The 12,287-nt window shown below is 45.9% G+C and overlaps 1 protein-coding gene across 1 annotated transcript; it reads left to right on the top strand.

The window, feature by feature from the left end:
* The first annotated feature begins 7,185 nt into the window (after window positions 1-7,185).
* Window positions 7,186-9,717, top strand: LOC125155045 (major histocompatibility complex class I-related gene protein). Its single transcript, XM_047839853.1, is given in 4 exon segments — window positions 7,186-7,327; window positions 7,975-8,158; window positions 8,160-8,268; window positions 9,505-9,717. Coding segments are annotated over 4 exon segments (621 nt in total). The 5' UTR covers window positions 7,186-7,212.
* The last annotated feature ends 2,570 nt before the right edge of the window (window positions 9,718-12,287 follow it).

The raw sequence follows: 12,287 nt of genomic DNA, 5'->3' as shown, positions 1-12,287 counted from the left end.
CATAGTGCCTGTCTACAGTTCTATAATTTTCTATTTGCAAAACTCTTCCCTTAAAGGCAGGGAGAGATCACCTCATTCTTTTCTTCTTTATTTCCCAGGCAATACCTAGTGACCAATAGGCACTTAATACTTCCTGAGTGAATTTATATTAAAGGTATTATCTCTAAGAAGTTGAAGTTATCTGACTGTGAGCCATATAGAATTTGGGCAGCAATCATGACTACAAATTTGCAACTGTGGTTTTCTGTAGTTGTAGAATGTGTATAGAAATGTGTGTAGAATGTGTAGGGGAAAAAATGATGTTTCACACTTTACAACTCATCCTGTTCTTCACTTCAGCCTGTGTGAAACTGTGACCTGATGTGTGTGGGTGTAATTAGTGTGGGGCATATATGGGATCTCTCTTGCAAAGCCATATGTGGTTTGCGTGTTTCATCTTGAAATAATCAAGGTCAGTCTCTCGGTACTAACTCAGAATTCTATGGGTGTATCAATCTGCTATATCAATCTGTTTCACAAATGGTAGGGTCCTTCAGAGACAAGGACTGGTGATGGATAAGCCCCCTAAGTTGCCAACCAGACTAGTGTTAAAAGGCAGACTTGCAGATTATCTGCTTAGAAATGGCCTAGAGTTCAAAGAGTTAACATGAGAAAATGTGGGCCTTTGCTATAGACTTTATTAGACTTCGGTCTGTTTCCATGGAGCTGTTGCCAAGGTACGTGTAACCAAAATTTCTCTAAGACAATGTTCCACTCCCCTAAGGCTCTCTTCTTTTTGGCTGACATGGAATCTATCTAAACTTGAGAAATTGAACTCATTTGTAGGTTTTTCTTCTGACTAGTTAAAATATCTGCCTATTCTTTCTTAAAACCCATTGACCTCAATCTTCTTACCCCAGGGGGTTGCCAAGAACTGGAGGGAAGGGGCATAAGTTAAAGATGAGGCAATGGCTCTTTACACACTTGTTTTATGAAACCCAAATTGAGACAGATGACAAAGGACATTCTTTCTGATGTCCCAATTTATATTTATTCTGGAATACCTTTCAAGAGTATGCATATTAAATTACATTTTCTTACAACTTCAGTGAATCACTTAAAAAGAGTAAGATTCATAAGTTGGAGTTCTTCTGGGAAATATGAGACCATATGGTCATCATTGTATACAGAGAGTACTAAGAAAAAAACCTACCAGAGCTCATTCATTCATTCTCTAAAGCTCTACGTGGCCCTACGGGGTTCTCCTTACTATTTATATTCCTCTGTGCACCCTCCTCAAGGACTTGGGCTTGCTGTTCTCTCTGGAAGTTTCTTCTCCTATGGCTCACTTCCTCCCTGTACCCAAATTTCTTCTCAAATGCCACCTGCTCAGAGAGGCCTTTACTGGTCCCTCTATCTAAAAGATCAGCTCTCTTCATACGGTCTCTGTCTCTGCTTTACTTTTCTTCACACACGTTATTACCACTTGATCTTGTATTATGTATTTATCTATTGCCAGTCTTTGTCATTGAGAAGAGCTCAGAGAAAGGGACTTTGATGTATTCATTGCTGTATGCCTAGCAGCTGGGTCTGTGCCTACTGGAAATTCAGAAAAGAATAAAATTTATATGAGATAAGACATTGGTAACCTCCAAAAAGGTAGCCTTGAAAGAGGAACTTAAAAAATCAACTTGTCACATTCAGTACTTGGGGGCCTTCAATAAGTTCCTGTCTTAGGTGAGTGGTGAGGAGATTAGCAGTTCTTACTGGGCATAGAAGCACCCACATGACTGCATGGTTTGAGGAGTGTCCAAAGATCCTTCTAACTAAAAGTATTACTGTCTGCTTCTCCCCCTCATTCCCACAATGCCTGAAATTCCAAAGAGTAGTTCCCAGGAATCATAATCATTCTGATTTATTAAGGCATAGGGCCATTTGGGAGAACGAACAAATACTAATTGGAATTTTGTTGACGTGGTTATCCAATCAGGACCCACAGCCACTTGTAAGATCTGGAGCCTGGGCCCTCAGGGACTGGGAAATCGGGGACAATGAGTCATTGTGACACAAGGGGGCGGGAGAGAACAGGGATGACCAGGCGAGGAGGCGATTGAAATAGAGCCTGGAAAGGGGAAGTGCCCCTATGGTAGGGCCAGTTGGGTAATCTAAGGTGGAGGGAGTGCCCATGCAAGAGATCACAGTGTGAATCCTGTCTCCTCCACTTAAGGATTCTAGGGATAATCTTAGGCAATTTTTTTGATCTCTCTGCCCCTAATTTCCATCTGCGAGATGGGAATTACAAGACCTACTTCAAAGGGTTGCTGTGAGGAATAAATGAAACTCATGTTTATCAAGGACTTAGCATAGTACCTAACACACGGCCTGTACTCAAGAGATAAATTGGAGTTCTGATGGCTATGATTCAAATGCTGCTGCCCTTCACGGACCATTGGAGGCCCAACTTCATGGACGGTTTGCTACCTCTGTCTTGGAGCATTTCTGGATTCCTTCATACGAGAACAGAGTCTGTCTTTGCCGAGCTACTGGAGTACTCTGTTGGTACTTCCTTCATAGCACTTACTGCTTGCTGCCCTGTGTTGCTGCCTTGTATTTATTTCTGTCCATGCTTTAGGTCTGCAATAATACTGTAAGTTCCTGGAGGACAGAACTGGGATCTGATTTGTTTACTGTTCCTGACATTGCCTCACCATTCCTTGTACATCACAGATACCCATAAATGTACATCGCCCCCACGGATGAATATCTGCAAACACCTCATCAATTATTGTATAATCCAGTAATTTTCACAGTCCTTTGTAAAAATGGCCCAACTAGTCAATCTATGGGTTAAAGGGAACGCAATTTAGAATGTGACCACTGCATCTGGTCTAAGGGTGGTTTAGTTGTGGTGTTCAGGCTTGTCAGCAATATCTGTCAGAGGCTGCTGGGACAGGGCAGCCGAGGTCCTTTAAGAAGCAGTTGGACTGGCCTGGATAGAAGACTAAATTCTAAATTGCAAATTTCCAGGGCGCCTGGGTGGCTCAGTGGGTTGATCTTCCCACTTTGGCTCAGGTCATGATCTCACAGTTTGTGGGTTCGGGCCCCACGTTGGGCACTGTGATGACAGCTCAGAGCCTGGAGTCTGCTTCGGATTCTGTGTCTCTGTCACTCTCTGCCCTCTCCCCTCCCCCAACTTGAGCTCTGTCTCTGTCTCTCAAAAACAGACGTTAAAAAAAAATAAACTGCAAATTTCCATTCAATAAGTGAGTTGATGCTGATAATCTGTCCGTGAAAAAGGTGAGAGAAATCTAATTTCATAATTATTGCAACAAGAAGAAAGAATCAAAAGATCAGATTGAATTGTATGAAATACAAAATGGTCAGATACAGGTTTTTTTCAAATGATTCTCAACCTGCGTAATTATACTATCTGATCATCTGAGCAACGTATCTGTAGGATATAAATTATCATAAGGTCTAATGCACCAAGAGAGAAAGGGTACCATGGATCTCCCTCTATCTTTTCTGTTCTGTTACTGACTTAACATCTGTCCAGCAACTTCCCATCACGGCTGAAGTAGCATTTCGGAAGCCCAACTAAGGAGCAAGCGTGACCTGTACTTGTGGACACACCAGATGGGAAAGTGGGCCTGTGGCAAAGCAAGGGGAGAGGGCTGCGATGCCCTGGAGCAGAGCCACGCTGCAGCTGCAGGAGGGTAGGCGGGCAGATGACCGGCAGATGAAGGCCAGCCTTCAGGGGCAGAGCAGCCTTTGAAGTCAGGCCTGGCTGGTGGAGACAGACTGCTCGGAAAAACCAGGACCTGGCTTGAGATTGAGGTTGGCAAAAAGACATCACGCTGTACTTGGACAGCATTGTCGACGGACCATGTTTCTAATTCCCTCTTATAAACTCTGGATAATGCAGATTTTTATAAGGTTATATTTTCATAAGAAAGTGAAATTATATGAGTTGTAAATATGTATGTAAATATGTACGGAGATGATGTCAGCGACACTCATAGCCCAGATCCTCCCGTTGTGCAGGGATGCTCCAAGTTGCTGATGCTTGTTTGTTTTGTTTTTTGCTTGTTGGCGTGGCCCGGGCATATAGACCTGATGTCATAAAAGGAACCCCAGATTCCAAGGGAAGTTCTATCTATACCAATCCAGCTTAGCTCAGAAACACAGTCTCTTTGAGGGTGGCTCAGTTGGTTAAGCGTCCAACTCTTGGTTTCAGCTCAGGTCATGAACTCATGGTTCAGGAGTTTGAGCCCCGCCTAGGGCTCCATTAGCACAGACCCTGTTTAGGACTCTCTCTCCCTCTCTCTGCCACTCCCCCTCTTCAAACTAAACTAAAAAAAAAAAAAGAAAAGAAAAGAAACAATCTCTTTTTAAATCCCTTTTCCTTCTCTCCCATTCTTTGCCTGGAATTTGATTTCTGTAGGTTTTTTTCCTATGAATAAGTGTGGAAGCGATTCTGACTTATTCTTCCCCCCTCTGTCCGCTCGAGCCCCAGGCCTTCTTGCTGCTCCTGGAACATGCCCTGCCTTCCCTTTCCTCCAGGTCTTTGTACAGTCCCCTGCCTGGACTGGTGTCCCTGGATACCTGCCTGGCTCCCTCACTCCTGGCAGTCACTGGTTCAGAGGTCACCTTGTGGGGAACGCCTTTCACAAGCATCGCTGTTTTAAATTGTACTGCATAGTCCCCTTTGCAACTTTATATCCATTCTACCTTTTAAAGAGACATGATATATATTTCATGTATTTTGCATTGTCTGCCTTCCTCCCCTCCCTCTATTAGGGCGAAGCCTTCACAAGGGCAGACATTTGTATCTGCTTTGTGTGCTGTGTGCTTAGGGCCTGGAACAGTGCCTGGCACAGAGGAAGTGCTCACATGCTTGTCGAATACACGGATGGATACTAAGAAGATGTGAGAACTAATGTTCATGACTTGCTCTTCCTCTTGCCTCCTTCTTTAAACCGTTGCGTATCTGCAGAGTAGCCACAAAAGCCTTTCCAGATGTAGAGAAGTGGAATGGTTTCAAAATCGGTTGCAGGTTCAAGCACATACACCTTGTGCAGATTCCAGACTGGGTGTAAATTAGATTTCAGCTCTGCTCCCCATTCGCCAGCCTGCACTTTCCGAAAAGTATTTTTAAAGGTATGCATTCCAGGTTAAATAGATTCCTGTGCATCTCAGCATATTTCAAGGCAGAGAAATAAAATGCTCTGCCAACAACTTAATTCACAAATATTTATGAAGCTCCTACCATGTGCCAAGCCTCCCTGTGGTAGGCCTTGGCAGGAAACACAAAGGAAAAAAGCAAAGTCCCAGCCCTTAAGGGCTTTAGCATCGAGAAAGCAGTAGAAGGTAAGTGAAGATAAAGAGAATAGAAGGCAGAATGTGATAACTATTGATTCGGGGGTAGTGCTTGTCCTTCTGCTTCAATCTCTGGATCTTATTTTTACAAGAACCAACACTTTTTTGGGGAAAGACACTTATGCCCAACTTGAGAGTGTCTTCCACTGTTGCCTCCTCATCCCAACCCTCATCCCCCCACCCCCCCAGCCCCAGGAAGGAAACGGAGACGGTAAAAGTTCAGAGCCATGGAAAGGGGCCTTGGGGTCTTCAGTTCCGCCCAGGCCTAAGGAAGGAAGACCAGACTCCATCTTGCTCAGTGCTGCAGCTGATGTGCAGAATACCACCTCCACGGAGGGGCCCACGGGGCTGGGTGCCTACTCTGAGCCCTGCCAAGCGGCCGCCACCTCTGCTAGAGAAGCAGGGAGAAAGGAGAGAACAGTTCTGCTTTTACAGAACTGGTGCAATCAGGCGGAAGGGGCCCCGGCAGGCCTGGTTTCAGCCTCAGGGAATCCTGTGTCCCCCCATAGTTTAGGTAAAGGCATCCTGGCCTTGGGGCGGCCGGTTCTAAAAGACAGCCTACATGAATTCTTTCAGACACAGTTTTAGAAAAAAGCAAAGTGTGGACAGACTTGTATACACCAAAGATGACCTAACCGCTTGTGAGATGATTTTGTTAAATTCTCTCTATATATTTTAAATGTTTTTAATGTTTATTTTTGAGAGAGAGAGATAGAGAGACAGAGAACAAGCAGGGGAGGGACAGAGAGAGGGAGACACAGAATTCGAAGCAGGCTCCAGGTGCTGAGCTGTCAGCACAGAGCCCGATGTGGGGCTAGAACTCATAAACAGTGAGATCATGACCTGATCCGAAGTCAGATGCTTAACCGACTGAGCCCCCAGGTGCCCCGATATTTTTTCTTAAATATATCTTACAAATAAAGAGGAAGGAATAAACATCATTAAGTAGTATTCAGCCTGGGGAATGGGAACCTGACACCCATCCACGATTCTCTGCAGTGGCAAGGGCCACATGGGGAGATCTGAGTTCTCAGAGAGTTCACACAAGGACAACAGCATCCACCTGGGTAATCTGGAAACACTCTGGGGAGGAGGTGTCTAGTACCATCCCTAGACAACCAAGAGAAGTCCCTGGATGTGGATGTGGCCCCACATGTTAGAGGACCTCACTCTGCTCAGCCCCCACAGCCTTCCGCACAGAGCGAGGAAAAGCACTGTGCTTTCAAAGCACTTTTTTTCTCAGGAGGCTGAGCCCTCACGTGGGTTCTCTGAGTGATCTAGGGTGTGTGTGTGGGTGTGCGTGTGTGTGTGTTTGTGTACGTACCTGCCCATGCACACACAGGGGCAAGGTGGGAGCCCTCATTTATCTACCTAGAGCCTTCATTCATAAAACAAGGGGGTGGGTTATCAGGGTTTGCAAGCCCTCTTACGGCAACCCTGGGGGACCAATGAGTGATCACGGGTCCTTCCCCGAAGCCCAGAACAGGGCTCTCTGCTTCACTTCCAAGATGAGATTACCTGTAAAATTTCATCCTAAATTTCCAAACCTGGACAGAAAAAGCCTCCAGGTCTTGGGCTGGAGCTCTAAGATCCTTTCTAGGCCCCGGTTCCTAGGGTTCTGTGATTCTGTGAAAGGAAGTGACAGCTAGGTCCCAGGATGCAGCTGAACCCAGAGCACTAACGTGGGTTGTCTGTGACTCTAAATATCTTCCTTTTATGCCTCCTTCCCGGGGACTCACTCTGACATCTTTTCACCTGGACAATTCACTGCATTTATTTATTTCACTGAATTTATTTCTCATCCTGTCATTACCTACGAGTGTCTCTTGGCAGAAAGAGCCATGGGCTCTGTAGATGGTGGAGAACCCCATGCCTGGTCACCGGGAGAGGTACACTCAGCCGCCAAAGGGCCAGCAGCAGACCTTCAAGGTGGAACGGAAGCAGCTGCAGAGTCAGCACAATCACTCAGGTGGCAGCAGAGATGGGCCCGCCCCTGCACCAACCCCCATCCCTGCAGGTGGTTGCCCTGGGCTGACAGTGAACTCTGAGCAGCTGGTTGCTGAGCTGCACTCTTTTGGCAAAGCCTGATGGCGTTCAGTGCCTGCCACCTGCCCTAAGCATCTTCCGAGTCGTCTCTTCTCAGGAGCCCTCTGTCCTTTGCCCTCCATATCTCTATGCCATGCCCATTCAGGCTTCTAACCTGTATCTTCTTTCTCATTCTGAATCTGGCCATTCTGTGTCTCACTTCCTGGCAGCCCGGCTCAGTGAGCCGCTTGCTTATGTACAGTGACTTGCTATGTTAACTTTCCCAGGATATTTTTGGCTCTTGCATATCTTTCCCTCCTTTACCACATTATAAAGTTTATCAGTGTGGGTCATTCCCATTATCGGATAATTCCCCAAGGCAAAAATGATCATGTTCCTATGGCATGTAGGAGGTATTCTGCAAACATCTGTTGATGAGTGGGTTATCTCACAGGAACCTCCTGGAGGCATGCCTGTGGGGTGATGTATTTGGGGGCAGAAGACGCTTCCAGCCATTCCCCTAGTCATCACCTGGATGCCCACTTCCACGTCCCTGTCTAAGCCCCTTCGTGATCTGCACGTGTGTGCCAGGGTTTCACAGTTACCAGAGAATCATTGGCTCGGAGTTGTTGGAGGACAGAAGCACCATGTTTCTCCAGCAGGCCTATGATGGACAAGATTTCACGATCTTCACTAAAGATATCCTTTCCTAGATGGTTATTGATAATGTGGCTCACATTACCAAGTGGGCACAGGAGGCTAATTGGCATGAGTTAATATCAAAAGAATTGGCTAGAAGAAGAACATACTGCTTCATTAGAGAGGTTCCTGCAGTTTGGGGAAGATATCCTGCAAAGGATAGGTAACAAGAAGGGGGAACACCAGGTCCCTACATCCTCAGAACCCTTGGGTTTATATATAACTTCCTCTAATCTAGGTTATAGTCACCCTATTCTGAAATCCACCTTGTTAGTTGCACTGTGGTGATCTGTAACTCCCCGTGAAAACTTCCCTTAGTTACTTTTTATCAGCATCTGGACAAGATTCAGCAACTCCACTTGTCTTGATAGAGTGGAGTACCTCCAAGGGACACCTCCTTTTTGAGGTATCCGGTGAGACAAATCCTTCCATCTCCTGTCAGTGATAAGCTGGGAAATACTTTGGGAGGGAGCCATTCCTATAAGTGGTTTATTAAACTGAGGGCTCATACAGTACCAGTATGAGCGAAAATCTGGACTTATAAAGAAAACAAATGGAGGGTCTTTACTAGATTTATCATAAGATTCCTTTCAGTATAAAGTTCCTCTTAGACATTAAAGATATGACTCAGTTGGTCAACTTTTAGTTAATACAGACTTTTCACATAATCTTACCATTCAAAATGCATTTATGTCTGTATCATGCTATGGGTAACTCCTAGATACAACATGCCTTTTCCCCTAGGAGTGATCTTTAATGGTGGGACTTTCCAGAGCTGTGACAGGCTTTGGGGAGGCATCTGGGTCACAGTTATGAATGTGGACTATCTGCCCGAGAATATCAGCTTTGGAGGCAGATGACTAGAGTTTGAACTTCAACCCTCCCACTCACTAGCTGAATAACCATCTTAATTGCAATGGTTGCTGGTAACAGAAATCTACTCAAACTGGCTTAGACACAAAGAGGAAGCTATTTGAAAGACAAGAATCAGGGCTGTGTGAGAACCCAAGAAACTAAAACCAAGATTCGGATGGCTTTTTCCATGAGGTGGGGATGTGGCAGCCAGCATAAAGCTTATGCATATCCTCCTAGCTTCACCATTCTAGAGGAATGGGCTTCTCTCTCCCAATTCTAGCTACAAAAATACTTTTTTTCGCAGGAGAACTACGGTTGGTCTGAATCGGATCGTGTGCCACTCCCCAGACTAATCACTGCAACCATCAGGACGAGTTTCTAAGATTGGCTGTGGGTAACAGAATCCCGGTAAGAAATAACTGGCACACTCAAAATGATTTCACTGAATAGAATTCAATCACGGGATCATGCACAGAGGTACAATCAGGATTGGGGAGACCAGTAAGGCACAGTGAAGTACCCAGAGACTTGCAGCACAGGGAAACTGTTACACCCCCAAATCTGAAGGGGCGAGCAAGGGTCGGTGCCCTAGAAGAAGCGCCTTCTAGCAAGTGCTGTGCCTGTGGAGAAACACAGCAGCTGGCAGACTGCAGTGAGGTGGTTGGGGAACAGGTGTTTGTGACCCCAACCCTTCCCTCTTTTGGCTCTCTGACATTTGCTGAGGATGCTCCTCCACTGGCCAAAACTACTCAGGCCAAGGAGACCCCAGGGGCAGTCTGATGAGCATAACCTCCCAGGGCACGAAGCCAAGCACAGAAGGTCAGAGACCGGATCTGGGGGCTAGAGAGAGAGAGAGAGAGAGAGAAACCAATACACTGTGGGCTATGTTTGGGTGGAAGGATTAAAATTGATATGTTTTAGGGATGCCTGGGTGGCTCAGTCAGTTAAATATCAGACTTCAGCTCAGGTCATGATCTCATGGTTTGTGGGTTCGAGCCCCACGTTGGACTCTGTACTGACAGCTCAGAGCCTGGAGCCTGCTTCAGATTCTGTGTCTCCCTCTCTCTCTGCCCCTCCCCTGCTTGCTCTCTCTCTCTCTCACTCAAAAATAAATAAACATTAAAAAAAAAAAAGATTGGTGCTTCTTAACAGAAGCACACATTAGAGTCAGGTAAACTAATTTTCTAATATGTGTTATGTGTTTGTCAGGAGCAGGGGTTCTTATTATCAGAAAAAAAAGCAGAGCTAATAGATGCTAAGCAAACAAAGCAATAACCTTGAGTAAAATAAAGTTGTGATAATGCCTAGACCACAGACATTGGTGTGAAAAACGTACATGGCAGCACTTTGTACACGGTAGTTCTCTGCTTACACATTAAATGTCATCATTGTTGTCAGACCGGAAAATCTCTGACAGCTTAGGATCTGGCTGAAATCTACGGCTGACTTGGGGTTGTGCTGGACCGTTGATCACGGAGACATTTTAGGGCAAGTCTGGGCAGATAGGAAGAGGGACCAGATGAATCTCCACTCCCAGATTTTGATGAGTGGCATAACCTTTGAGTGCAAACAGGGGTGCCTGGGTGGGTGGCTCAGTCGGTTAAGCATCTGACTTCGGCTCAGGTCATGATCTCGCGGTTCGTGGGTTCGAGCCCCGCATCGGTCTCTTTGCTGACAGCTCAGAGCCTGGAGCCTGCTTCGGATTCTGTGTCTCCCTCTCTCTCTGCCTCTCTCCCGCTCATGCTCTGTCTCTCTCAAAACTAATAAACACTAAAAGAGAGAGAGAGAGAACTGTTAGTTGCCTGCCCTCCTGCTCTCAGGGAAGGGAGGGAGAAGGTAGGAAAACTGGAACAAACTTGCTGTAAGTTGGGATGTGAGGGTTAATACCAACCCTGTTGATTCTCCCTGGGATGAGGAGCTCTTGGGAAGACAGGGGAGAACCTGGACCACTGGGTTGTGTGGGAAGAGTACTGGAAGTGTGGCATAGATACCTCTGCTCCCCCTCCAAGCCTCAGGAAAAAGAGAAGGAAGATTTTGTTGAGACAAGGCTCCTCCTTTTATCAGAGTACCAGATAGCAAGGTGGGGTGTAGGGGTGAGGCCCACGGATGGGTGGGAGGCAGCCCTTCCAGGATGTTGTCTGGCTCTGTATGGCTCACATCTGGATGGGACCCAATTCAGCGGGAACGTGAAGGACAGCACCATCTGGAAAATTAGCAGAATAGTCAAGGAGAAGGAAGTCCACGTAGGGACAGAGTGTGGTGTTTTTTGTTTTTTGTTTTTGTTTTTGTTTTTTGTCTTTCACTACAGGTGCCCCTCTGTGATGCGAATCTCTGTGAATTTGAGGGCATAACCACAACACAATCTGTTTATTACCTATGTTTGTTTCTGATGGCGGTCACTGTTTTCATCCATTTGGCTGCATAACAAAACACCACAGGTTGGGTGACTTATAAACAACAGAAATGTAGTTCTCACAGTTCTGGAAAATGGAAGTCTGAGATTAGGGTATCAGTGGGCTCAGATGAGGTCCCTGGTCTCAGCTGAAGACCGTGGACTTCTCATCACGTCCTCACATGGTAGGGCTGGGCCAGGGATCTCTCAGAACTTCTTTCTTTTTTGTTGTTTTAATGTTTATTTTTGAGAGAGAGTGAGAAAAAGACGGACCACGGGCCAGGGAGGGAATCCAAAGAAGAATCCGAAGCAGGCTCTTGAGTAAAATAAACACAGAATCTGAAGTAGGCTCCAGGCTCTGAGTTGTCAGCACAGAGCCTGATGTGGGGCTCAAACTCACAAACCATGAGATCATGACCTGAATTGAAGTCAGATGTTTAACCTGCTGAGCCACCCTGGTGCCCCTCAGAACCTCTTTTATAAAGGCACTAATCCCATTCGTAAGGGTTCCACTGGCAGGATTTAAGCACCTCCCAAAGGTCCCACCTACTAATACCGTCACCCTTGCTGGTTACAGTTTCCACATGTGAATCTGGGGGGTGGGCAGGAGACACATACATTCATACCATAGCAATCACAAAAGTGCCGGCCCAAGGACACAAGGCAGTTCAGAGCCCAAGCAGAGCCAAGGTGGCTGTGGTATCTATTTGCACTAGCATGGAGTTGAAGAAAAAAAAAAGGAAGGCTGAGTTCTAATCTCCAGTCTTTTGCTGAATTACTCATCACAAACAGTCACACATTTTGTAATTCAGTTTTCCTTTTCTGTGACTCATAAAAGTATTTCAAAGGTTAACAGTAAATGATCCTGACACGCTTTCCAAACACTCAAAGCTATGAGGCTACTCCACTCTGCCCACTTAGAGGACAGAACTTGGCTCACCTCCACATTCGTCATTCG

The sequence above is a fragment of the Prionailurus viverrinus genome, chromosome F1, assembly GCF_022837055.1.
Source record: "Prionailurus viverrinus isolate Anna chromosome F1, UM_Priviv_1.0, whole genome shotgun sequence".
Classification (NCBI taxonomy): Eukaryota; Metazoa; Chordata; class Mammalia; order Carnivora; family Felidae; genus Prionailurus; species Prionailurus viverrinus.
Note: the sequence above shows the minus strand (reverse complement) of the source record. Positions and strands in the feature narration are given on the sequence as shown.